Consider the following 27473-nt stretch of genomic DNA (forward strand, 5'->3'; position numbering starts at 1 on the left):
TAAAACCTACAACTAAAACATTATATTGAGAACGACTTTGAAAATAAGAAAACAATTTACAAGAATAATTACTCTCACTACAACATTTTTTGCATACTAAATAGAATTATTTTATGCAAAACAAATTTTTGACATAATTTTTTAGTAATTTCACACTTTAATAGAAATCTGTGAACACATTAACTTATTACGAACCATTCAAAATAAAACTTCAATTATATATCCATCACCTATCACCAGGTATTATGATTAAATTGATAATATCCATAATTAATATATTTAATAATTATAGAAAATAATTGCAATTAATAAATTATATTAATCCATACAAATTATTGAAATCTTGTTTCAATTTTCCATTGATTGAAGGCAGTCGGCAGGCCCAGCAGATGGAAAAGAATTAAAATAAAAAAAGTAAATGAGACATAAAATTGAATTGATAGGATGACCTAGTTAACTTGTTTAATTAACTTGTTTAATTAATGCTAAAAAAGGTTCGGGGGAAGAATATTAAAGTGGAAGTTGCATTGCATTGCATTAGTTGAGATCATGGAATTGTTGTGGAATTTGTAAACATTTTAAAACTTGAGACTTTTCATCTTCACATAACCGCGGAAATATGAACACTTCCATTGAAAATTTAACGCAAGTGTCAGATGGTTGAATAACCATTGGTCGCTTAGTCCAACTCCAATCAACCCAATGCCCAATAAATCAAAGTCATACATCTAATTAATTATTTAAAAATAGGTACGTGGTTTAGTTTAGTCATACAAAAATATTTATCTTATCAATTTTATTTTTTAACTTTAATATTTTTAATTAAAAATAATTAAATATTATAAAAAATTACTTATAAAACAAATAAAGATTATTATTTTTTACTATTATAAAAAAATAAACACATATACATAGCTTATGTATCGACAAACAAGTGATTAAAAGTTAAAACATTTCAATATAAGAAGCAGAGTATAAAAGTAATTGAAGAAAGAGTTATAAAAGCATTAAAAAATAGAATTAATTGTTTAGTATGTAAACGGCAAGAGTAGGATACGTGGAGGTAGAGGTTGACTGAGGGAATGAGTACTTTCAAGATTCCAAACCTGACGCCTGCATGTCAAAATCTATATGGCCGACGCGCCCACCACCACACCCATATATAGACTAATTCCTTATAACTCTTTCAAACAAAACGGTAAAACCATGACTTTTAATTTTATTTTTCTTGGAGATGGGTCACCTAAATGCCAAACGGAGAAAATATAAGAACCCGTAAAATTTTATTTTTGATCCTACCTACAAAACTCAAACAAATATTAAGTAAATAAATACAAATTAGAGTACCTTCAAAATTGAATTTGAATTCTTTATTGAGTTTTTATGTACCTTTTTTATGTTATGTCTTTAAAATACGTTGATGAACACTAATTTTGATGTTTTAAAATATATTAAAAAGATTCTTATAATATCAATATTAATTTATTATTAATGTTTAACATATTACATCACCAAACAATTTCAAAGTTACACCCATTTGTAATTAATTGAATTGTTATAAGTAAGATAAATTTTCTTTGTTAAAGTATTCAATGTGCAGGATGCCAAAGAGAAGACTTCGACTAACATATCAACATGGGATGAGATGACCTCATATGTTCATGCTGGCAACATAAGAAACATAATTTTGGACAACTAATAAAGAATAAAGAATTAAGGTCGCTAATCATAGGTAAGGAAACCTAAGATTGAATATTCTTACAAACTCTTGTATCATGAACTCATACAAGTATTATATAATAAATAAACATTCATGAGACATGTCATTTAATTTAATCACTATTTACTTACTAGTGGTTTGTAAGATTTACTACTAAAGATTTTAATGATTAAGTTAGTTAAGAATGTTCAGACTTACATAAAGAAGACATATCAGCTCTGAAAGAGTGGATATAAACAATAAATACGTAGAAGGTACGAGTAGTCTTTGTGTGAACATTTATTATTTGTTTTCTTTTAAGTTTTTGATAAACTATTTTTATAAGGATTAAATATTTTTTTAATCTTTAAACTTACACACAAAATTAAAATTTTTCATTGTTTCAAACTTTGATAAATTTTAATCCTTAAAATTTAAATTAATAGTTATAGTTCTTTAAAATTAATAACATTAACTTTTTTAAGCTTAATAAACAATGTTTTAGACTAATATTTTAAGTTGGAATTTGTCAAAATAATACAAATAATTGTATGATAAAATCTATCTATATTTATATAACATAGGTATATTTTTTTTAAAGAGTATGAATTAGTTAAACTGAAATTTGTAAAAAAAAAATTGAGTTTTGATTTTGCCCATCCTTAGATGATTGGTACTGTTTCATGATCTGGTATAGTTTAACAAACTTAATTGTGTGAGGTTTGAGTATTAATGAATTGGAAAAGGAAATAGAAGAATTTGAATAAACTAACTAACACATGACAGATAAAACCCTCACAAGATAAAATTAATGGCACTCGATAGGTTGACAATATTTGATCGCCCAATAAGCAAGTGGAAACGATGATAAGTTACCTTTTTGTGTTTTTTTGAGGAGTCATGTGCTAAGCTTTCCATAATTGGTAAGTTTCCTTTGATATTACTTACTTTACCGAGTATCATCCCAAACCCCATGCACGTTCATTCCCTATCCCAATAACTTAATCTCTCAACATTCATTCATTTATATTACTCTTCTCTCTTTCCTGCATCTCGAGAATAACTTTTATATCCTAAACAAGCATGACATATCAAGATCAAAAAGGGGAGAAGAGAAAATACTGCTATCCCAGATAGTATAATATAAACATCACATACATTGAGGATTAACAATTCTTGGTATTATCGTAAAAAACATATACAATCACTGTTGTTTTATAAACTTTATCAATAAATTTAAACTAGTTTTAAAAATGTCATTGCATGTTTTTATTATCATTCACATACAAAGACATCACCTAATTGACTAATTTTTTATCATTGAAAGAAAGAAATATTTGCGATGAGAGAGAAACAATATGTATATATATTATTGAATAGATTGAAATGTAAAGGTGTGACATTAGAAGATGTAATGGTGGGTATTGTTTGTTTTGATTTAATTTATAGTAGTAAATGATTTAGTGAAAATGAAGAGTATTATATTGTTAGGAAAACATTGGCACGGGGTAGGTGCTTGGTTTGTTAGTTGTTGTATTGTAGCTTTGCGGGGAAAGATAGTCTTATCAAGTTGAATTTGATATTAATTTGTTTACGGTAATAATTAATTGGCATTAGGAAGTGTGGGAAGAAAATGTGAAAGTGTAGCGATGAAGTGGATGTACAAAAAGCACTACCTTATATAATTATAATTGGAGCAGGTGAAATCCAGGAATCGGTCCGGTAAGTGAGCGACATTCCCATGCGAGTGTGGGTACTCTTCCTTCCTTTCAAATGTCGCACATACTCGTACTTATATATGCTAATTCTAATCTCTTTTTTTCTTTCTTTCTTTCTTTCTTTCTTCTTCCCTCTTCCCTCTGCCCATACCATACCATCCATAATCATTATCACTATTTATTTTATTCATCAACACAACACCTCACCTAGTTAATAATAATAATAATAATAATAATAATAATAATATTACTTCTAAAACTTAAAACCCCTTCGTATCTCTTCAAACTTCAATCCCAAGTTCCAAGACCACATGCCTTTTGCATATCCACGTTAGCAAATAATACTATCACAGATTCTGCTACCATTATTAATTAGGATTATGCTACCATCTCACACCAAACCAAATCGACAAAAACTACACTACGCGCGCAATTGCTTCCTTCTACCAATCACTAAAAATATACTCTTCTTCTGGGACATCAAATTTATCTAGAGATGGGAATTAAACCATATGATATGAGGTAGGGTCAATTTCCCCATCAAATTGCCTTCTAAATTTTCTACTCCCAAAGCTCAACACTTGCACTCATTGGCTTCCAAGATCTCACCACAAACAAAATTGCTTGGCTAAAAACTGGCTTCTTTTTACACTTCACTCACCTGCCTCTTCCCTCTCTCTCCATCACTACCTTCCAACCACATCACCACCTTTAATTTCTTCTCACCTTATATATTTTTTTCCTAAACTTGCTGCTTCCATTCTCTAAGCCCATTCATTCCCTCTGCTCTCATAATGAAGGTAGGTCCTCTCTCTCTCTCTCTCTCCCTCCCTCTCTCTCTCTCTTGAGAGACTAAATTATACTGTTATCTTACACTAGGTTCTCCTTATTCATCCCATCAGAATGGATGAATGAATGAATATCTTTTTTGTCATTTGCCTCAGTTCCTCAGCTGGATGCAAACTAAAATTGGTGGAAAACAAGATAACAGAAAACCACACACTCATACAACTACTACTTGTAAGTTTTCTACTTCTTTCATTCTTCTTTTCTTTCTCCCTGCTTGATGCATGCTTTTTCTACAATGGCCTGTGTGATCCATGTAAGATTATTCATTGCCTGCTGAAACACACACCACACCACCTTCTCTCCTTCAACAAAATCATCCATGGCAGAAATAGAAGCAAACCTATAGAAAACCAGACAGACGAACGAATGTATATGTGTCTTCATGTGTTGAATATTTTACTTAATTGTACCAAAGCTAGATTCCCTATTTTATAACATGTTTACACTTTCAGATCATTATTGACGATGGTTTTTGAGTTAATTAACTTTTAAAGTGCCTGAAGAAAAAGAAAAAAAGTTAATTATGTATTTCAGAATTCTAGCTCACACAAGTTTTTGTGAAACTTTTGACCTTTTATGAAGAAACTGATCATCTTTGGAAATGTGCGATCAGATCTATGAAAAAAAGCCACCCATGCACCCAGCAAGCATAGGATATCTTAATAATTTCTGTTTCAATTTTTCCTCTTTAATTTTTTAACCTTTTCATCATAGATCGATCCTAAATCATTACGATCCAGAGGTGATATATATATATATATATATATATATATATATAATATATATATATATATATATATATATATTTCTGTCCAATGCTAATGTATGAAAAAAATTAACATCATATCTAATGTAACGTAACCTATAACTAATTTTATTTCTTATTTATTTTTTATTTTGTTTATATACATCTTAAATATATTTTTCTGCAATTGAAGGAGACAATAAAAATTGTATAATTCTAATTATAAAAATTGTGATATTTCCATGGAAGGTTAAGGATCTAAGCTGCCATATACGATCAATTTTTACGAACTAACTTTCCCATACTTTAGTAGGTTGGTAGAGTGATGATATTTAAGTTGACATATCAGAATTATTTTTTACATATGATAAAATTGTATAGTATTTTTTTCCTGATCACTCAAGAATCTATCCTTTTTCTATTTTTTTTTCTTATACTAGTACTTGATACATACATGAATGAAGAGGAATTAAATTATTACAAAGAATAATTCTAACAGCAATAGTTTTCATTTTTTTTAATGTAGTGGTTATATTGAGTTACAGTATTAGACTAAAAGAAATTTGTTTAGGTAAATTTGTAGGAAGATATTTTATCTATGATTCGTTAATATTAAGTTTTATTTTTAAGTAGACAAAAATGACTTAACGAACCCGGACGTACGGAGTACTTGTCTATGTCTACAAGACATTATTGTCCTAGTTTAACTGCTCAGGATTGGCTGTTCCTCCGCACACATACCAATACATTTCCTACCCTTAACTTCTATAATTTGTATTCAACTTCTATTTTCTTTTTTGTTTATAATATATATAAAGAAGTCTATTTTAAAATATAAGGTTATAACAAACTCTGTTTTTTCCATTGCAATTCATTTGTTCTATTTTTTTTATTGCATCACTTAACATATTTTCTTTCTCCGACTATATTTCTTATATTTTTCCTTTTTTTCAGCTCAATCCATCTAATTTTTACATAAACTATTAATGGGACTTTGGAAAATTTTCATATAACTTGTTTCACATGTACCCATACGAAGAATATATAAATATTATATTGGGACTTGTGTGATAATTAAACATTCAAAGTAATTCAGAAATAAATAAAATTGTTCTAATTTACAGATTTGTGTGTGCATGTTTAATATAAGTTATGTTGAAGATATAAATGAATATATATATTTTTTAGCTTTTAAGATAATTTAGTTGAGTTGTTAATTGAAAAAAGTTTTGATTTGGAACTCGTTAGATGATGGAAAACAAGAGGGTCGAGAAGAGTTCAGCGATTGGCCTGATGGCTTGCTGGCAATCGGTACATTTGGAAATAATAAGGAAGCACTAGAGAAGCGAACAGAGGAACCATCCTCCTCTGAGCAAATTCCTGACTTCACTCCTGAAGAAATTGGGAAGCTACAAAAAGAGCTCACTAAACTGTTGAGACAAAAACCCAAAGTGGAAAAGGAAATCGCCCACCTTCCTCTCGACAGATTCCTCAATTGTCCATCAAGCTTGGAGGTTGATCGGAGAATCAGCAACGTTCTCTGCACTGATTCTGAAAATAAAGATGACGATGACGAAGAAGAAAAACAAGAACGAGAAGAAGAAGATGATGATGATGAAGAAGACATTGAGAAGACTCTCGGTGTCATACTTGGTAAATTCAAAGAGATTTGTGCAAAAAACAGTAAGAAAGCAATTGGGAAGAAATCAATTTCGTTTTTGCTGAAGAAGATGTTCGTTTGTAGAAGTGGTTTTTCCCCAACACCCAGTCTTAGAGATACCCTTCAATTACAGGAGTCAAGAATGGAGAAGGTAGGTAGTCCTTTTACCTCCGTTGGATTACATGTATGCATTGCATGAACTATTTCAATATAATAGCGTTTTCTTATTCAGCTTTTGAGGATGATTCTTCACAAGAAAATAAACTCCCAGCATTCTTCTCGTGCACTGTCCCTGAAGAAGCGACTGGAAGACAGGAGGAAGATGCCGATGGAGGAGGAAGCAGAGGCTGAAACTGATGATGGCGGTAAATGGGTCAAGACTGATTCTGAATGTCAGTATAACTTCCTATTCACACTTCTTTCTTGTATATATGTATATGGAGGGACAAGACAAGACAAACCAAATCTCTTTTCCTCTTGCAGATATTGTTTTAGAGATTTAACAAATCCACCTCAATTTTTAACTGCTCTTTCTTTGTGTCTGTCAGGTAAGGTAACCTTCTGTTGTGTCTATATGGCTCATGTAATGTAACTGTAAGTCTTTCAGAATTACTCATAAATTACCAATTATTTTGTCTCAGATTAAATCAAGAAGCAAGGAGATTATACAAAGCATTACCAGGGAGCGTGAATGAAGCTATGTTTTTTTAGAGTTTATCTGTGATCTTGCACTGGCCTGAGTGGCTCGGATCATCAGTGTCAATCTCTCTGTTCTGTCAACAGCTACCGCTTCCCTTTGTTTTTGTTTTTTTTTTTCATGGTTGTTTCTGAGTATGCAGAGCAACTCATGTTATACTTAATCGTAAACACCATAACTCCTATCAACACCAATGGCCAAACCTACACATTCTGAACCCACTCTCTTATCTGCTAATTTCTTATCTACTATCCTTGTAATATCACTGCCACTCAATAATATTCACAACATGGGCTAGTAAAATACATTTTCTATTCTACTTTAATTCAAAATGTTACATTTTTTGTTTTTTAAATGCAGTTTACAATATTATTCAATCACAAATTATTCGACAAGATAAGTTTTTATGTAAGTCTTAATAGGCTAAAAAATATTTCAAAAACAATTTTTAATTTGTCCATAATATAACTCACCAATGAAGTGTAACCGATCGGTCAAGATAACCGTTTCAGTTAATGGTTACTTATGTCCAGTTAGCAGATGTATTAACAGATATTAATAGTCAATTAAAGAGTTTGATTGTCATATGTTCTGCGAGTATATATTATTGATGGTTAATTAATAAGATTGACGGCCTAAAAATATACGATATTAATGATTAATTAATAGGTTTGACTGCTCAAAAATATACGCTATTAATAGTTAATTAATGGGTCTGATTGTTATGAGTCCTATAAATATGCAATTAATGTTTAGGTAAAGACACTTTTTTCATTCTAATGAAATAGAGACCTCTTTGAGAGAAACCCATCTTATTTGAGCATCAGAGTGTTTTATATTCCAAGTACGGTTAAGGTCCCCAGAGATCACAGAGAGATAAAAATGAAAAAAAAAAAACAGATTTTATCACACTCAATGCATGACCTTAAGGAAATCTACCCTTGAAGTTAACTCTCTGAGAAGAAGAAAATCTACACTGTTGCACCTGAAGAACTTAAAAACAAATGAAGTTGATGATGAGGGAGGAGGAGAGGAGTGCGGGAGGAAAAAAAATGTGAGCTTGAAATGAAATGCGACAAGAAGAGGAAGGGGTGTAGGGTTTACAAAATAATCTGAAATGCGGTAAGATTGAACTTAATTAGGAAGGGGTGTAGGGCTCCTGCTTTAATTTAATCATTAAATGGGTCAACTTTTTTAAAGTAAAATATTCTTTCTGAAAAGGATAGAGTTGTAAATAAAAAAAAGAAAGAAGGTGCAGATGATGTTGGTGAGGTGCAGGGAGAACCTCTCTAACAATTATCCAGCCAACTTGCTCAAGTATTCTTTCTAAAAGTGTATTTGCTCAAGTATTTGATTAGTTAATAACAATGCAAATATTTTTTTCTTTTAAAAAATAATAAATTGATGTCTTTTAAGTCTTAATTAATATTTTGATCTTTATATTTATGAGGTTGATTCACTGTAATTCTTTATCAATTTATTTTTTAATTATGTTCTCATTTTATTTAAAAAGATTTTCGACAATTTTATTAAATTGGTATTAAGACTGTTTGAAATACGAGAAAATGTCATTTTTTCTTTTCTCTTCTGCTTCTTCCAGCATCCAACACTTTTTTCTCCTATCTCTCTCTTACTTTATCATCTAACTTTAACCCTTTTCATCTATTCTTGTTCCTATTTCTTCTTTTTTTACCTTAGGCTCACTTTTTCTCGTTCTTTTATTTATGTGTTTTATTTTTTAAACGCAATTTACGATCTTATTCAATCCCAAATTATTGGATAAGATAAGTTTTATGTAAGTCTTAAAATTTTACTCAGTCATTTTTTAATTTTAAAACCAAAATATATCAAAATTTAAAATAAAGATAAATTTTTATTTCATACTTAAATTTATAAACCAAAAACATATTTAACTTTAAGAAAAACACACTAACAAAATTAAAAAAGAAAACAATACACATTATTTTATAATTATGGATCATAAGCTAAGGAAGATGTGTCATATTTCATAAGTCATTCCAATCTTGAGAAGTCTCTTGCAAGGGATTGCCATGGAACTTTGACCTTGTCTGAAGTTCTTTCGAAAGAAACTGTACACATAATTCACAATGATCTTATTGATGATGGAGGAGTTTGGATGAGCCACAACTTCTGCTTCTGCCAGCATGTACACCACTTCTTTCTCCAATGCTTTTTCTATGAATTTGAGTTCTTCTTCAGCTCCATGGACGGATGAGGCAAGGAAGTTAGCAAATAACTTGGTGTCACTCCTCCCCACTGATCGAATGGAGTCGGGTGAAGCTAATGCTGATTGATTGGTGATTATTTTATTCGAGGAACAATGTGCTTCACTCTTATCAGTGCTTTCAACTATCGCTGCTTGTTCAATTGCATTTCCACTTCCCTCGACCTCCACCTCCACCATATGGTAGTTCTCCTCTTGAATGAATGCCTTTAGATTTTGTATCAATTCTGACTCAAACTTTGCAAGATCCAAAAGAAGGTCATTGTAACCATGCCTCACAATACAACGAAAAACTCTGTACTCTCTTGGTTCCACCTGCCTAAACAAGAACCTCTCTTCGGATGCAACACTACTCACCGGAATTGTTTTAATAGACACAAACACAAGAATTGAATGGACAGATGGAATGCTAGCTATAAGATGTGGGAATATGGGAGGAATGCCTTGCACCAGCTCAGAATACAAAAGTCCAATTCCTGGCACTCGCCTTACATTTGGGTTGTTCGCTACTTCATCGAGATATGCACTTGATACCTTGTTTTTTAACTCAAACATGTATCTTTCTTTGTGTACATAGTGCCAAATTCCCATAATCGACGTCAAGAACATAGCTGATACAATTGGAAAATATCCTCCTCCTATGAACTTGGTCAGTTGAGATGTTAAATAAAGTAATTCAATGAAACTGAATCCAAAGAAGAATAATGCCACACGCCATAGACTCTTTTCCCATAAAACGAGCATTATCAGCGAAACTAGAGTTGTTGTAATCATCATATCACCAATAACTGCAATCCCTGCGCATATATCCAAGCAAACATTTATGTATGACTCATTTCTCCTACATCTTTTCCTAACATAAGATATATAAGAAAAACAAGCATCAATAATAACAATCACTTACCATATGCATGACTAATCTTTTCTGTGGTCTTGAAGGCAGCACACACCACGATACATGCGATCATGAACATGTAGTTGATTTCCGGAATATACACCTGACCATGATGTTTAATGGAAGTGTGCACCACCCTAACTCTTGGAAAACAACCTAGACTTAGGGCTTGGGATATAATGGAGAATGCTCCGGAAATCATTGCCTGGCTAGCTATAATGGCAGCAGCAACAGCCACAACAAAAGTTGGCCAATATAAGGGACCTACATGTTATTTTTAATTATTAATTAGTTCACACGGAGAAATTAATTTATTAAATGTGTCACTTGTTAAAAAAGGACTACTTCCAACTTGTTAAATGTATTGTGTCTAGATTGTTAAAATAAAATTACTTACCTGGAATGCATTCATAGAAAGTATTGGCTACATTGTCAGGAAACTTCCTCAAATATGCTGCTTGCCCAATGTATGCAATCACGATCGATGGACATGTAATGAAAGAAAAGCTTATCTACAACACATTATATTGCATCATCAATTTAAGTTCAACTTTAATCAATTGTAGCTTGAAACACCTTTTGTGAAGAAATTAACCTTAATAATAAAAGTATTTACTTACCTGAATGGCTCGTACATTAAAGTGACCCAAGTCAGCAAACATAGCCTCAGATCCTAAAATGACATATACGTAAGTTAAAATAAAAGGTTGAATAATTTAATCGGGAATAATTAAGAAGAGATATTAGTCACCTGTTATGCATAAAAAAACTCCACCAAGTGATAACCATCCATTCTTTCCATTACGTTTGAAGTAATCATATATATATTTTGGATAAAAGGCACGTAATACTCCAATGTCATATTTGAATAAGTTGTAAAAACCAATTCCAGCGATGAACAAAAACCACACCAAAATAATTGGAGCAAATGAGAATCCCACTTTATCAGTACCAAAACGTTGAACAGAGAATAGGACTATCAAAATTGCTATTGTGATTCCCACAACAGCATCTGAAAAAAATAGAAACAACATTAAGCACATTTGAAAGAAATTGCATTTAAAAGGAGACACGGTAAGACGTTGATGACACACACCTTGACCTAATGATTTACTGATCCCACTTACAGCTGAAAGTACTGCACAACATTAAGCAATATAAGAGTATGAGAGGAGCTTAATTGCTTGGTAAATATATTCTCACATTGATTAGAAAAACTTAGAAATATAAGAAAAAAAATTGAGGAACCTGATATTGATGGAGTAAGAATGCCGTCTCCCATAACCATGGAGGTTCCCATGATTGCAAGAAGCACAAGCACAACTCGTGCAACATTACTGCCCTCGAGTTTCTGCTTTAGTTTGTGGGCACGTCTCACCTGACTCGATGGGGTTTCTAGTTTGTAATTAGAAAGCTCCCTATCCTCTGGTTGTTCATTTGGAATCAAACTTATTTTTATGTGCCTACATATTAATGAATACAGTGCAAAGGCTCCACCTGTGAAATTAAAAATCACATAATAAATAACTTGCTATCGGGATTTCATATTGAATAAACATATCAAACACACTTATTATGTTAATTTTATCTCACAATATATTTGATATCTGTTATAAAATTATCATACTATCATTTTTATGTCAGGTAGTCATAATAAGTTTTCATTTTTCACTAATAAACATGTACTACTTTTTCTATTTTTTTTCTCTAATATAAAAAACACACACGGATGTACAAATCCACAGACACACTACTCACTTTCACGCTGCATGCACGTAAAGAAAAAAAAATGCAATATAAATATCTGTCTGTCACCATTTTCCAAACACAGAGAGCATAAATAGCTTAAATTTGATGTAAAAGTTTGGTTATAGATTAAATATAAGGTATATAAAAGTAATATAAACCGCACGTTACTATTTCTTCAGTCTAACGTTTTAGCAAATGAATAATGACATATTTGATGTCTTTTTTCAATACCACGAAAATAATATCAATAACTATTTACTATATTGTATCATTAGTCGTTTATTTTATTCGTTTAGTTTAAAACTGAAGCTAAAATAATGAAGAACAAAAAATCATAGAATGTGGGTTTAAAATGTACTCTTCAAAACAACAGAAAATGAATAACATGTATTCATCTTTTTTGTTTGGTGATTAATGAAAAAAAAAATTGGATTTTATAATAATAATTATACAATTGTTTGGTTTATTTTCAAGTTTGAGAAAAAAAAACATAATACTTTTAGGCGTCTCACCCTACATCTCCAAATATTTCACCTTACACCTCTAAATTTTTTTGAAATATTTGTAATGCCCTCCATTAAAATGTGATTAATTTTTAATAAAATCAGAAGAATCTTTTGACCATATTTTTTGACCTAGGATTCTCAATCTCCATTAAAATATCTTACTTTTATAATTTAAAGATATATAGTTATTTTTTAATGAAATATTAATATTTTATAAATATATAAATATTTGAATTAATTAAACTAATTATGAATTAAATAATTTTGTTTGTAACTATTTAATATTTATTTTAATGAATTAATAATACTTAACACTACCTAAAGAATATTTTAAATTTTTCATATCATTTTTAAATAAATTTATCAATTTTAAATAAATTCATTTTATTAATAAATTAAATTAATTCATACAAGTTACCTAATTAAACATTTAGAAATAATATAATAAAATTTTTTAAAATAATTTAATAAACATTTACAAATAATATAATTAAAAAAAGCTATCAGAAGGACATGGAAATCAAAAAAGAAATACATCGAATTTTGAAATCCGATTCAGATACAATATTTTTGATAATAATAATTTTTATATTTCTTTCATTTATGAATATTAAGCACACATTTTATTAGTTTCATTTGTTATAATTTGTTATTAAATTTTTTCAACACAGATCAAAATAACAAACACGACACAAATGTTAACTTTAGTATATTATAATAAAGTCATAAATGAGTAATAATAATAATCAATAATACACACCAAACATCATTAATTATAAATATGAAATTTGAAAGTATAGAATAAAACTCTTTGGAGGTACAGAATAAAACACAAACACTCATATTTTTGTAAGAGTCAGATATTATATCTAAGAGGAAAAAAAAACAAATTTTGTAAGATTCGATATCCAATCCAAATTTGAGAAAAGAAAACAAATTTGATCCAATTTTGGATTATTATTTTTTTGTAATAGTTGATAACCGATCCAAGTTTGAGAAAAGGATAAATTTGACAACAAAACCAAAGCATACCGATCTGGGTTTTGTTGGAGTTCAAAATGGGACTACTCTCTTTCATTTGGTTTCCAATTAATATTTCTTTAGTTTATTATTTTGGTTTCCAGTTAATGTTTGTTTAGTGTATTATTGAAATATAATGAAATAGAGAATAAAGAAGGAATGTATCAGGAAGTGATAGAAGAATGTGAAAGAAGATTTGAAGAGGAAAAAAAGTAATAGGCAAAAAGTGAGACATATGTTTAGAAAAAGAATAGTACCGTTGCCGTTGTCGTTAGCCCACAGTACGATGAAAACGTATTTGATCATAGGTATAAAGAGGATGGTGTAGATGATGAGAGACAAAACACCCAAAATATCATCCTTATGCTTGATTCCATATGGGAAGGTGCTACCGTATACGTAAAGTGGTGATGTCCCGATATCACCATATACAATTCCTAGACTTTGAAATGCTAAGCTAAGAGTAATTCTCCACCCCATCTGTTCAAATAATAAATAAATGAGTACATTTGATTCATAAATTATGAACTGAGATATGTGTATAAGATTACCTTGTATGCATCCATAGAAACTCTTCCAGCCTCTAAATTCAGAGAATCTATGCGCTTTAATTCTGCCTTTGCTGTTACACTTATTTCCTCCGTGTTTTTTCTTCCATCAGCTTCTCCTTCTGTTCCAGCCATCTTCACTCTCCAAACACTTTCTTCCTTTTCTTTTTCTGTGCAGTTGGAGTTAGTTTGCATTAGTTTTTATAGATACACAAGTCAATTATGATTGATATCCTCTTACTTACTGATCCTGCCACGTGTTGATCCTCTACACACCCGATCAGCCAATCATAACGCGCCAAGTCATCACTACTTTCATCACCCAAGACAGACCCTAATTTTCCTAGCTCCATGTCATCACCATTTCATCACCATCCACCGGAAATCGTGAAGCTCGAACCCAACCTCCATCACCATCAGCTTCGCGAAACCACACCTCAGGCCACCATCCTCGCCGGCCACCACGGATCAATCAAAAACCACCATGAATCGTGAAGCCTCCTCGCGTCTTCTCTCTCGTGCCACCACCATCAACCCTTGAGCAGCGCCGTTTTTGCGAGCTCCTTCGTGTCATGGAAGAACCACCAAACACAGCAAATCGCACCACGCGAAAGAACCCAGAGTCGCGAATACCTAATCGCAGAAACCCTCCACGCACAGATCCAACGCGACCCAGAACAGCCACCACTGCTTCTCCTCAGAACCACCATCATCCACCACATTACCTTCGTCCAATCCAGCACGCGAACCCTAAAATCGCAGAGTGTCAATCCCAAACCGCAAGAACCACGCGAAATGCAAATTGAAACCACCCAGACGCGAGTTCAGAACCCAATTCGGTTCTCCATTCGAAAGCCACAAATCACAATCGCAATACCTGCAAAACCCCGATTCGTTCATCAAGATTCTCCGATCTACACCGCGAGTTCGAATCACCTACAGGAAAACCAAGAACAACAGAACAAGACCACGATAATCATCTTTCTCACACCTGCAGCACTGCGAAATCGCAAAATAGAACCAGAACCATGAATCTCCACGGCGCAGACACCCCCCTGCAAAACGCAAAACCCTCATTTGGACGGAGAAGGAAAATGCCACGTGGCAGACCCTTATTGGATAATGAATCTGGTGAAAAGGTCAAACCCTGGTCAAACTAGGTCAAGTCACTTATATAACTTGTAAACTTTCTACTACTTGTAAGTTTTCTACTTCTTTCAATCTTCTTTTCTTTTTCCCTGCTTATTGAATGCTTTTTCTACAATGGCCTGTGTGATCCATGTAAGATTATTCATTGCCTGCTGAAACACACACCACACCAGCTTCTCTCCTTCAACAAAATCATCCATGGCAGGAATAGAAGCAAACCTATAGAAAACCAGACAGACGAACGAATGTATATGTGTCTTCATTTGTTGAATATTTTACTTAATTGTACCAAAGCTAGATTCTTATTTTATAACATGTTTACACTTTCAGATGCATATTGACAATGGTTTTTGAGTTAATTAACTTTTAAAGTGCCTGAAGAAAAAAAAAGTTAATCATTTTGACCTTTTTTATGAAGAAACTGATAATCTTTGGAAATGTGCGATCAGATCTATGAAAAAAAAAGCCACCCATGCACCCAGCAAGCATAGGATATCTTAATCATTTCTGTTTCAATTTTTCCTCTTAAATTTTTTAACCTTTTCATCATAGATCGATCCTAAATCATTACGATCCAGAGGTGATATGTATATATATTTCTGTCCAATGCTAATGTATGAACAAAATTAAGATAAAGTTTTTTTAACAACTTTTATTTCACAACTCATGTGTGAGATTTGTGGTAACTTATGACATTTTAAATATTTTTTTAAAATAAATTCAAACAAATCAATAAAGTGGTGATAAATATCACTGTTATAAAAAAGTTGTTAAAATATTATAATTTAACATTATATCTAATGTAACCTATAACTAATTTTATTTTTTATATTTAATTTTTACTTATATACATCTTCAATATGTTTTTCTGCAATTGAAGGAGACAATAAAAATGGTATAATTCTAATTATAAAAAGTGTGATATTTCCATGGAAGGTTAAGGATCTAAGCTGCCATATACGATCAATTTTTCATATTCCTATACTTTTCTTAGATTATTACGAACTAACTTTCCCATAGTTTAGTAGGTTGGTAGACTGATGATATTTAAGTTGACATATCAGAATTATTTTTTACATTTGATAAAATTGTATAGTATTTTTTTCCTGATGCTCAAGAACCTATCCTTTTTCTATTTTTTTCTTATACTAGTACCTGATACATACATGAATAAAGAGGAATTAAATTATTACAAGAATAATTCAAGAAATTAAATTATTACAAGAATAATTCAAGAAATTAAATTATTACAAGAATAATTCTAAAACAAATACATGACGTGTTTGGCCAGACGTGAGAAGGTGTCAGACAACCCAAATGTTAAATATCCTAGACGAAGCAAAACAAATACATGACGTGTCCGACCAGGCGTGAGAAAGTGCCAGAGGGCCGAATCCCTTAGCAGGGGCTTGGGTCATGATTAAGTTTGTACTATCTTAACCCATCTAAAAAACTATAAATATTGGATAAAAGTAAGAGATATGTGATCGCATTTACTATGAATTTAAGACTTTGTTCTGATTCCATACAAACTGTTTACTTACTTAAACATCGGAGTACCTTTGGCAGGTACCCCTGCTCGGTTTAGAGCGAGCACGAAGGTGTAGGACGAAGATAGAATTACTTGAATGATGTAGGAGGAAAATTGTGAAGGTGTGTTTGTAAAATTTGTTTGACCCTACACCCGAAACATTTTGGCACCCACTATGGGCTGAGTAACTTGAAAAGACCCAATGGTGACCACGAGAAATATGAACTCAGAAGGCCCAACAAAAATGATCAGAATGTTGCATCAAATGATGGAGGAAATGCAACAATGCTACGAGGGAGAGGTGACAGCCCTCAAAGCTGAGAACGCGACGAGGGCCGTTAAGGAGAACACTCTGGTTAAGGAGGGGGATAAGACCGATCAGGCGGAATGAACAAAGCAAGATTGTTCACTACCGACACTGTTCAGGCCACTAACACAAAGGTCAGAGAGAATGCAACGAAGACCGTCCCAAAGGAAAGCATTATTGTAAGCAAGGAACATCCTCCCATAAAAATAAAGCATCCAAAGGAAAGCATTATTGTAAGCAAGGAACATCCTCCCATAAAAATAAAGCATACGATGTTACCGTCTGTCCCAACTATCATTAAGGTTCACATATCCGCGCAGTTCGTCCCCCCCCACCCCAGTTCAAGATGTATGACGGTTCCACAGACCCGGAGGACCATATTAAAATGTTCACTAATTGAATGGTGTTTCATACGGGTAATGACGCCATATGGTGTTGTGCATTCTCCTTGTCCTTGGAAGAAGAAGCAATGAAATGGCTCAACTCCCTGCCCACCAATTCAATAGAAAATTTTGCAAGTATAAAGTGCATGTTTGAGTCAATATCCTATACTAGAAGACCTTTTAGCATATGGATCTATCACAAGATCTGATCGTACCCTACAATGAACTGATAGTTGGCTATGCGGGGGAGCGGGTCAATACCAAGGATATGTGGAACTCCAGACTTTTTTGGGGACCAGTTGGGATTAGGGATGAGAACGGGTCGGGTCGGGCACGGATAGTGCCTACCTGCAACCTGACCCACCAGATAAATATGTACCCGCTACCCGACTTGCTACCCATTTAGAAAATATCTGCGGATATTTTAAAACTAGTAGATACCCGCAAAAAACAATATTTTATACATTTTTAAAATAGAATTTAAATAAATTTACAAAAAATATATATAATATAAATTAAATTAAATATAAATTAAAATTTAATTTAACTTAATAAAATATAATTTTATTTTACTTTTAATTAAATTTAATAAAAAAATATAAAAAAAAATATATGGCCCAATTATATATGACCCAATCTATAATTCAAGAAAAAAAATCAATCATCAAATTAAAGAAAAAAAGAAGGAAATCTAACAATTAAAAAGAAAGATTTTTTATCAAAGATTTTCTAAAAAAAATATAAGTTTTCTAATTATTAACAAATACCAAAAATACTCCTAAAAATATCTTTTTAAGTACAATTTTACAATCTTAAAGATTTAAAAGAAAAATATAAAATTAACCTATTTCTAAACAATTAAAGACTAAAGAACTCTCAGAAAAGATTTTTAGCAAAGAAAAATATGAAAATCTAGAGTGTTATCATCAACCTCCATCTTCTTTGTGTGAGGCCAAGACAACACCACCTTCACTCACGACTGCACTTTCCTTGTCTCGCCGTTAGCGTCGGCATTGTTGCATCTTTTCCAAGACGCGTCGTTGGCAAGGAGATCCACCAACATTACCGCCAACCCTTTTTCTCAATTATTGTTCAACCTTCTTCCTCCTCTTTAAATGAGTTTTTTTCTAATTGTGGGTGTTTGAGGTGAAGAAGAAGACAAAGATGGATTGATGGTTGCCGAAATGTTGGGAGAGAGATGGGGTTTCTGATTTTTTGTGAATTGGAAACTGACAATTGAGATTTCTGATTTTGGTCATCATTATTGTCTTTTTTTTCGCTAATTTAAATATATATGTCATTATTTCATATTATTTCCTAATTTAAAGAAAAAACACACAAAGCATGTAGAAATAGTAATCAATGTACTAAATTGTCAAGATTTAGTTACAAGACAAGCGCATTACAACTCTCATAATAAATTCAAATATTTTTTGTTTTATTTTAAAATTATAAACTGACATAAATAGGTAATTAGTATGATATGCCCTTCCTAATAACTTTCACTTTTATTACAAAAGTGTTATTACATCATTTTTTTTTATAACATATACACTACACCCGGTTGTTGTAATAAGTCATCATTTTATTCTATTTTTTCATTAATCTAAATATACACGTCATTATTTCATATTTTTTCCTAATTTAAAAAAAAAGCATAGACACAAGCATACATACACGGACAAACATATGCATGCACAAACTCACACACACGAACAAACAGACTTATGAACGCACATACATATGGACATATGCATACACGAATGTACGTACACGTATGCACGCACGAACAAAATTATTTTCTTTTGTAATTACTAAGTTGAAAAGATAAATTCTTGATTTAGTTGTTGATATTTATTTATATATATTTGTTTTTTTTATTCTCTAGAGACAATATAGTTTAGTAACAAATGGTTGAGGAGGATTATATTACATTACATGCCTTTTTATCATATCTATTATAAATATTCTTTTGTGAATATTAGTGTTGTGGTGTTCAAATTGAATAGACATTAAAATATTTGAAGACTTAAAAGGTGGACATCAAATGGTTCTTTTGTTGATTATAGGTAATTGTAAAGTAACATGCTTTGGTAACATCAAAATTAAAGGGAAGTTTATATTTATTGTGCTTAGGGATGGGTGGAAGAGATATGTCATATTTCGTATGTCATTCCAATCTTGAGAAGTCTATTGCGTGGGATTGCCATGGAACTCTGACCTTGTCTAAAGTTCTTTCGGAAAAAACTGTACACATAATTCACAATGATCTTATTGATGATGGAGGAATTTGGGTGAGCCACAACCTCTGCTTCTGCCAGCATGTACACCACGCCTTTCTCTGATGCTTTTTCTATGAATTTGAGTTCATCTTCAGCTCTATGGATGGGTGGGGCAAGGAAGTTAGCATATGACTTGGTGTCACTCCCCCCCAATGATCGAATGGAGTCGGATGAGGCTGATGCTGGTTGGTTGGGGATTATTCTACTAGAGGAACGATGTGCTTCCCTCTTATCACTGCTTTCAACCACCGTTGCTTGTTCGATTGCATTTTCAATTCCCTCCACTTCCACCATATGGTAGTTCTCCTCCTGAATGAATGCCTTTAGATTTTGTATCAATTCTGACTCAAACTTTGCAGGATCTTCAAGAATATCATTGTAACCATGCCTCACAACACAACGAAAAACTCTGTACTCTCTTGGCTCCACTTGCCGAAACAAGAACCTCTCCTCCGATGCAACACTACTCACGGGAATTGCTTTAATAGACACAAACACGAGAATTGAGTGGACAGATGGAATGTTAGCTATAAGGTGTGGGAATATAGGAGGAATGCCTTGCACCAACTCAGAATACAAAAATCCAATTCCTGGCACTCGCCTTACATCTGGGTTGTTCGCCACTTCATTCAGATATGCACTTGATACCTTGTTTTTTAACTCAAACATGTATCTTTCTTTGTGCACATAGTGCCAAATTCCCATAATCGACGTCAAGAACATAGCTGATACAATTGGAAAATACCCTCCTCCTGTGAACTTGGTCAGTTGAGATGTTAAATAAACTAATTCCATGAAACCGAATCCAAAGAAGAACAATATCACATGCCATAGACTCTTTTTCCATATAACAAGCATTATTAGCGAAACCAGGATTGTTGAAATCATCATATCACCAATAACCGCAATCCCTGCATATATCCAAGCAAACATTTTATGTATGACTCTTTTCTCCTACATCCTTTCCTAACATAAGATATATAAGAAAAACAAGCATCAATAATAATAATCACTTACCATATGCATGACTAATCTTTTCTGTGGTCTTGAAGGCAGCACACACCACAATACATGCAATCATGAACATGTAGTTGATTTCTGGAATATACACCTGACCATGATGTTTGATGGAAGTGTACACCACCCTAACTCTTGGAAAACAACCTAGACTTAGGGCTTGGGATATAATGGAGAATGCTCCCGTAATCATTGCTTGGCTAGCTATAATGGCAGCAGCAACAGCCACAACAAAAGTTGGCCAATATAAGGGACCTACATGTTATTTTTAATTCTTGATTAATTCACACATAAAAGGAGAAATTAATTTATTAAATGTGTTACTTAAAAGGACTACTTCCAACTTGTTAAATGCATTATGTCTAGATGGTTAAAATAAAATTACTTACCTGGAATGCTATCATAGAAAGTATTGGCTACATTGTCAGGAAACTTCCTCAAATATGCTGCTTGCCCAATGTATGCAATCACGATTGATGGACATGTAATGAAAGAAAAGCTTATCTACAACACATTATATTGCATCATCAATTTAAGTTCAACTTTAATCAATTGTAGCTTGAAACACCTTTTGTGAAGAAATTAACCTTAATAATAAAAGTATTTACTTACCTGAATGGCTCGTACATTAAAGTGACCCAAGTCAGCAAACATAGCCTCAGATCCTAAAATGACATATACGTAAGTTAAAATAAAAGGTTGAATAATTTAATCGGGAATAATTAAGAAGAGATGTTAGTCACCTGTTATGCATAAAAAAACTCCACCAAGTGATAACCATCCATTCTTTCCATTACGTTTGAAGTAATCATATATATATTTTGGATAAAAGGCACGTAATACTCCAATGTCATATTTGAATAAGTTGTAAAAACCAATTCCAGCGATGAACAAAAACCACACCAAAATAATTGGAGCAAATGAGAATCCCACTTTATCAGTACCAAAACGTTGAACAGAGAATAGGACTATCAAAATTGCTATTGTGATTCCCACAACAGCATCTGAAAAAAATAGAAACAACATTAAGCACATTTGAAAGAAATTGCATTGAAAAGGAGACATGGTAAGACGTTGATGACACACACCTTGACCTAATGATTTACTGATCCCACTTACAGCTGAAAGTACTGCACAACATTAAGCAATATAAGAGTATGAGAGGAGCTTAATTGCTTGGTAAATATATTCTCACATTGATTAGAAAAACTTAGAAATATAAGAAAAAAAATTGAGGAACCTGATATTGATGGAGTAAGAATGCCGTCTCCTATAACCATGGAAGTTCCCATTATTGCAAGAAGCACAAGCACAACTCGTGCAACATTACTGCCCTCGAGTTTCTGTTTTAGTTTGTGAGCCCGTTTCATCTGACTCGATGGGGTTTCTAGATTGTAATTAGAAAGCTCCCTGTCCTCTGGTTGTTCATTTGGAATCAAACTCATTTTTATGTGCCTACATATTAATGAATACAGTGCAAAGGCTCCACCTGTGAAATTAAAAATCACATAATAAATAACTTACTATCGTGATTTCATATTGAATAAACATATCAAGCACACTTATTATGTTAATTTTATCTCACACAATATATTTGATATTTATTTTCTATTGTTTGTCTAATATAAAAAACAGAACGATGTACAAATGCACAGACACACTACTCACTTTCATGCTGCATAAAAAGAAGAAAAAATGTAATATAAATATCTGTCCTGCCACCACTTTCCAAACAAAGAAAGCATAAATAGTTTAAATTTGATGTAAAAGCTTGCTTATAGATTAAATAAAAGGTAACTATAATGATAAGCCTGTTCAAATAACTTTCATTTTAACTATTATTACGTCGTTTTTTATGACATATATAGTGCACTTGTCATGATTTCTTTTTCTTTACCAATCTTAAATATATCCAGATCACTATTTTTATTATTTTTCTAATTTAAAAAGAAAAATACATATGCACATATGTATGCATTTACAAGCGCATACGTAAACAAACTCACAAACATACGACACATAAACATATGACGTGTATATATATATATATATATACGCACGAAATTATTTTCTTTTATAATTACTAAGTAGAAAAAATAAATATATATTTATAATTCTTGATTTAGTTGTTTATATCTATTTATATATATTTATTTATTTACTTATTTTTTATTTTCTAAAAATAATATAGTTTAGTAAAAATTGGATATTTTAAATTTTTTTTTTCTAAAAATGTCCAACGAAGAAAAAATAAAAAAACAAATAACTCTGTCCAAGAAAAAACAATAAGATAAAGTCTTTTGTTAGAGTCGATAACCGATCCAAGTCTGAGAAAAAGACAAATTTGACACCAAAACCAAAGCATACCGATCTGGGTCTGTTTGAGTTCAAAATTGGACCACTCTCTTTCATTTCGTTTTCACTTAATATTTGTTTAGTGTAATATTGAAATATAATGAAATAAAGAATAAAGAAGGAATGTAACAGGAAGTGATAGAAGAATGTGAAAGAAGATTTGAAGAGAAAGAAAGAAGTACGTAAAAACTGAGACGGTGGTATATATGTTTAGAAAAAGAATGGTACCGTTGCCATTGTCGTTAGCCCACAGTACGATGAAGACGTATTTGATCATAGGTATGAGAAGGATGGTGTAGATGATAAGAGACAAAACACCCAAAATATCATCATTATGTTTGATTCCATCGCTGAAGGTGCTGGCATATACATAAAGAGGTGATGTCCCAATATCACCATATACAACTCCTATGCTTTGAAATGCTAAGCTGAGAGTAATTCTCCATCCCATCTGTTCAAATAGTAAATAAATGAGTATATGTATTCATAAATTATAAACTGAGATGTGTATATAAGATTTATACCTTGTGAGGATTGTGTGTAGTCATAGAAACTCTTCCCGCCTCTAAATTCAGAGAATCTATGCGTCTTAGTTTTGCCCATGATACTTTTCGCTCTTTCAGCTTAAGGTTCTTCTCTGTCTCTGCTGTTACACCAGTTTCCTCCGTGCTCTTTCTTCCATCTTCTCCTTCTGCTCCAGACATCTTCGTTCTCCACACACTTATCTTCTTTTTCTTCTTCTTCTCTGCAGTTAGAGTTAGAGATATTCAATTTATGTTCATTTGCATTAGCTTTTATAGGCATACAAGTCAGATCTCGATACCCTCCTACTTAGTCATGATATCATATTTTATCATCAATAATTGCACTCCTTTTTTGTTTAATTTTTAAACTACGCATCCCTCACGAGCTCTTCAGTTGACTTTTATGGTTGTTGTTATTAGGTGTATGAAAACACTTCCTGGTTTACTTTTATTTCTAAAATTATCAATTATTTACTCCCAAGTTTCGCATTTATTCATTCAATTATTGCTTGCTTTACTTGAATTTTTCTGCATGCGTCACCACTGTAGAATAATGTGTCTTTTTTTAGTTAATTTCCAATATGTCTACATCACAGAATGACTTTAATGCTAATAAATTATCAGTATAACGTTAAGCTATTCAATTAGCGTATTTAATGGTATAATAATTCAATAATTACGTTATGGACATCATGTTGGGAGAAAAAGTAGGATGACAACGTACAGAGTTGATAAAATAAAAAATACTTCTAAACAATTAAAAAATAAATAAATATTCAAGTTTAAAAATATTTTAAATATGTTTTAAATTTATTTCTCTAAATTTTAATTAAATCTTTTTTATACACTAATAAAAATTATAATATATCTCTTAAACGCAAAAAAATAACTATTTGCTTAATAAAATAGTTAAATATGTTTTTGACCACTAAAAATTTGAATTAATCTCTCTTCAAAACTTTAATCCAATTTAATCCCCAATTTTAGAAATATATAGATTTACTCATTTTAACCAAATTTTGTTAAGTTTATTTGACATTTTAAACGTTTTTTTCACATAACATTGGAGTGAAATGTATCAAACAGCGTAAGCAACTCAAATACTATCATGAAATACATTTTGAATTGTCAAATAAACAACAAAATTTGGTTAAAAGACATAAATCCACATATTTATAAAGTTGGGAAACTAAGTTGGGCCAAAGTTTTGAAAATGAACTAATTTCAATTTTGGTTGAAAGTTAAGAAACCAAAAATATATTTGACAATTAACAATACAATATTTTAACATAATCACACAACAATTATGATAAAAGAGAAATTATTTCAAAAATGTGAGTGAATTTCATAGATATAAAACAAGTCAAACAATTATAAGAGAAAAGAAAAAATATGTAACAAAAAAAAGTTCTAAAACTAAAACCTAAAAGAATAAATAGATAAATATATATATATATATATATATATATATATATATATATATTCTTTATGTTATCTAATAAAATGTGAGTATTTTAGTGATTTAAACGGTATTAGATAAGTATTAGGGCGGAAATAGACAGAGATATACATACTCATCTCTACGGATGGTAACGGGTCGGATACGGGTAGTGCCTACCCGCAACCCGACCCGCCGGATAAAATCGTACCCGTTATCCAATCCGCTACCCGCCGGGTACCCGTTTAAAAATTACCCGCGGGTATTTTAAAACCCGTGGGTACCCGCAAAAAATTAAAAAAAATATTTAATACATTTTAAAACTAAAATTTAAATAAAAATAAATATATATATATATATATAATATAAATTAAATTAAATGTAAATTAAAAATTAATTTTAATTAAATTTAAATTAATAAAATATTATTTTATTTTATTTTTAACTAAATTTAATTAAAAAATATATAAATTATTTATTTTTTAATTTTTTGCGGGTAACGGGTACCCGCGGAACGGGTAGTATACTACCCGTACCCGACCTGTTTAGAAGCGGATATTAAAATACCCGCTATCCGTTACCCGCAGATAGTTACTACCCATCGCTGATTTTACCCACGAATATCCGTGTCTGCGGATAAAATTGTCATCCCTACTTGTACCCGTTCATATCCAATTGAAAAAGTAGATACTATTATCCATACACAGTTAATGTAGGGATGCTCCGTAAAAAAAATGGGGTTGGATTCAAACAATACTTGTCTGAACCAATTTACTTGCCGTATCTAGATAAAAGTGACCGATTAAATGGCACAAAAACAAAAATTAGAATTTCTATGAAATAAAAAATGGTTATAAGCAAATTTTTATATTGATAAATAATTAGGAGTGAAGGATAGTGTAGTTTTAAGATTAGACTCATAAATACAATTATCAATTATTAACCAAACTCTAATTTATGATACTTCAAAGGAAGCATAATTCAGTGAGAGAGATATATACCTTGGGTTTTTCATCCAAAGTCGGGTGATCTTAAACACCAATTTTACAAAGGTCATAATAATATATTTAAATTTATATATTTAATTATTATCACTAACAAAAGTACATAATTTAATATTGAAATTTTCTTAGATATTTCTTCTTAAAAAAAATATAGTTTTGAAATTGTATTTGATATGGATATCCCATTTTAAATAAGCTTTTATAATTTTATTTCTTTGATTTATTGGATATATATTCTCATATTTGACCTTATGTTTGAAAGTATTAATGTGAAACTCTTCGTTTGTTATTAGGGCTGATAGAACAATTGAACCATTGGTATCATTTTTCAAAATAGTTGACGAAATTGAATTTGTGTTATTTCTTCACATGTAGCTTTTTTTTATTACTTTTAAAAAATGAATTTATTATTTTATTCTCCATCAATATACCTATTTAACAACAAAGTTCAAGATTTAAAAAATAAATAAATTATCAGAATTAACAACCAATTATGAAAAAACACATCATAGTTAATTTTTCCTTCTACGTTCATAAAAAAATGTTACACAAAAGGCTTATCAGATAAAAAAAATTATTACACTATGAAAGTAATATTTGACTATAATGTAGGACAAGAGATTTACTGATACAATCTATCTGGGAAAGATTGGGATCTTTTTAATTTGAATTCTTTCAATAAATAGATAAAATATTAGATAAAATAAATAAGAGGAATATGAAATAAGACAGAGATGGTAAATGTCATAATCTAACCAATTGAGGAATAAAGAAAGATTCTTCGTAAATAATTGAATATTTGATAAGAATCAATGTTCTATAATAAAAATCAAGAGAATTCTCTTTTATAAGAAAACTAATTTCATATATGATCAACCCAGATGTTTACATATGTATTTTAAAAACATATAAATATTGTTAAACACCTAATAATTCTAAATAAAAGCCTAAATACATTGGGTCGTAAAATAACTTTAAAGCAGCAAAAACAAGACGGACTCATTATCCAACTTTTTGCCCAACAAATGTATCAAAATGTAATCAGAACTAAAGAAATTTGTTTGCGAATCAAACTTAAAACAAGTTACAAAGGTAATTAAATGACTCAAAATTGTTCTATAATGAAGCTATAAGCTATGATTTTGATATTCT

At 31.2% G+C, this 27473-nt stretch overlaps 3 protein-coding genes across 3 annotated transcripts; 1 reads left to right on the forward strand and 2 right to left on the reverse strand.

Annotated features, from left to right (window-relative positions):
• Positions 1-4091: 4091 nt before the first annotated feature.
• LOC124841524 (protein NEGATIVE GRAVITROPIC RESPONSE OF ROOTS-like) lies at positions 4092-7706 on the forward strand. Its single transcript, XM_047317813.2, has 6 exons — positions 4092-4217; positions 4362-4437; positions 6260-6822; positions 6904-7063; positions 7155-7219; positions 7313-7706. Exons 1-5 carry the CDS (start codon positions 4212-4214, stop codon positions 7172-7174), a joined length of 825 nt encoding a protein of 274 aa, XP_047173769.1. The 5' UTR covers positions 4092-4211; the 3' UTR covers positions 7175-7219; positions 7313-7706.
• A 1521-nt stretch (positions 7707-9227) lies between these two features.
• Positions 9228-15829, reverse strand: LOC124841518 (potassium transporter 5-like). Its single transcript, XM_047317803.2, has 9 exons — positions 14335-15829; positions 14041-14263; positions 11757-12005; positions 11605-11646; positions 11260-11520; positions 11129-11181; positions 10906-11020; positions 10518-10772; positions 9228-10410 (listed from the first exon to the last, which is right to left on the reverse strand). Exons 1-9 carry the CDS (start codon positions 14524-14526, stop codon positions 9368-9370), a joined length of 2433 nt encoding a protein of 810 aa, XP_047173759.1. The 5' UTR covers positions 14527-15829; the 3' UTR covers positions 9228-9367.
• A 3864-nt stretch (positions 15830-19693) lies between these two features.
• On the reverse strand, positions 19694-24128 carry HAK5 (high affinity K+ transporter 5). The gene is made up of 9 exons (XM_047317815.2): positions 23880-24128; positions 23584-23806; positions 22241-22489; positions 22089-22130; positions 21744-22004; positions 21613-21665; positions 21390-21504; positions 21001-21255; positions 19694-20894 (listed from the first exon to the last, which is right to left on the reverse strand). The coding sequence occupies exons 1-9, from the start codon at positions 24057-24059 to the stop codon at positions 19858-19860; spliced, it is 2415 nt and encodes an 804-aa protein (XP_047173771.1). The 5' UTR covers positions 24060-24128; the 3' UTR covers positions 19694-19857.
• Between the last annotated feature and the right edge of the window lie 3345 nt (positions 24129-27473).

The sequence above is a fragment of the Vigna umbellata genome, chromosome 2, assembly GCF_029865625.1.
Source record: "Vigna umbellata cultivar VRB3 chromosome 2, Vumbellata_1.0, whole genome shotgun sequence".
Classification (NCBI taxonomy): domain Eukaryota; kingdom Viridiplantae; phylum Streptophyta; class Magnoliopsida; order Fabales; family Fabaceae; genus Vigna; species Vigna umbellata.

Excerpts from the sequence above, each read along its gene's own strand:
- LOC124841518 (XM_047317803.2), bottom strand. The coding sequence starts at position 14,526 with ATGCAAACTAACTCCAACTGCACAGAAAAAGAAAAGGAAGAAAGTGTT. Across the intron at positions 11,182-11,259 it reads AGTTTTTTTATGCATAACAG|GATCTGAGGCTATGTTTGCT; the intron begins GTGACTAATATC and ends ATGTCATTTTAG. Across the intron at positions 10,773-10,905 it reads TTTCTATGAATGCATTCCAG|GTCCCTTATATTGGCCAACT; the intron begins GTAAGTAATTTT and ends AATAACATGTAG.
- LOC124841524 (XM_047317813.2), top strand. Across the intron at positions 4,438-6,259 it reads CACTCATACAACTACTACTT|ATGATGGAAAACAAGAGGGT; the intron begins GTAAGTTTTCTA and ends GGAACTCGTTAG. Across the intron at positions 7,064-7,154 it reads GGTCAAGACTGATTCTGAAT|ATATTGTTTTAGAGATTTAA; the intron begins GTCAGTATAACT and ends TTCCTCTTGCAG.
- HAK5 (XM_047317815.2), bottom strand. The coding sequence starts at position 24,059 with ATGTCTGGAGCAGAAGGAGAAGATGGAAGAAAGAGCACGGAGGAAACT. Across the intron at positions 22,490-23,583 it reads GGCTAACGACAATGGCAACG|GTGGAGCCTTTGCACTGTAT; the intron begins GTACCATTCTTT and ends TTAATTTCACAG. Across the intron at positions 22,005-22,088 it reads CAGTAAATCATTAGGTCAAG|ATGCTGTTGTGGGAATCACA; the intron begins GTGTGTGTCATC and ends TATTTTTTTCAG.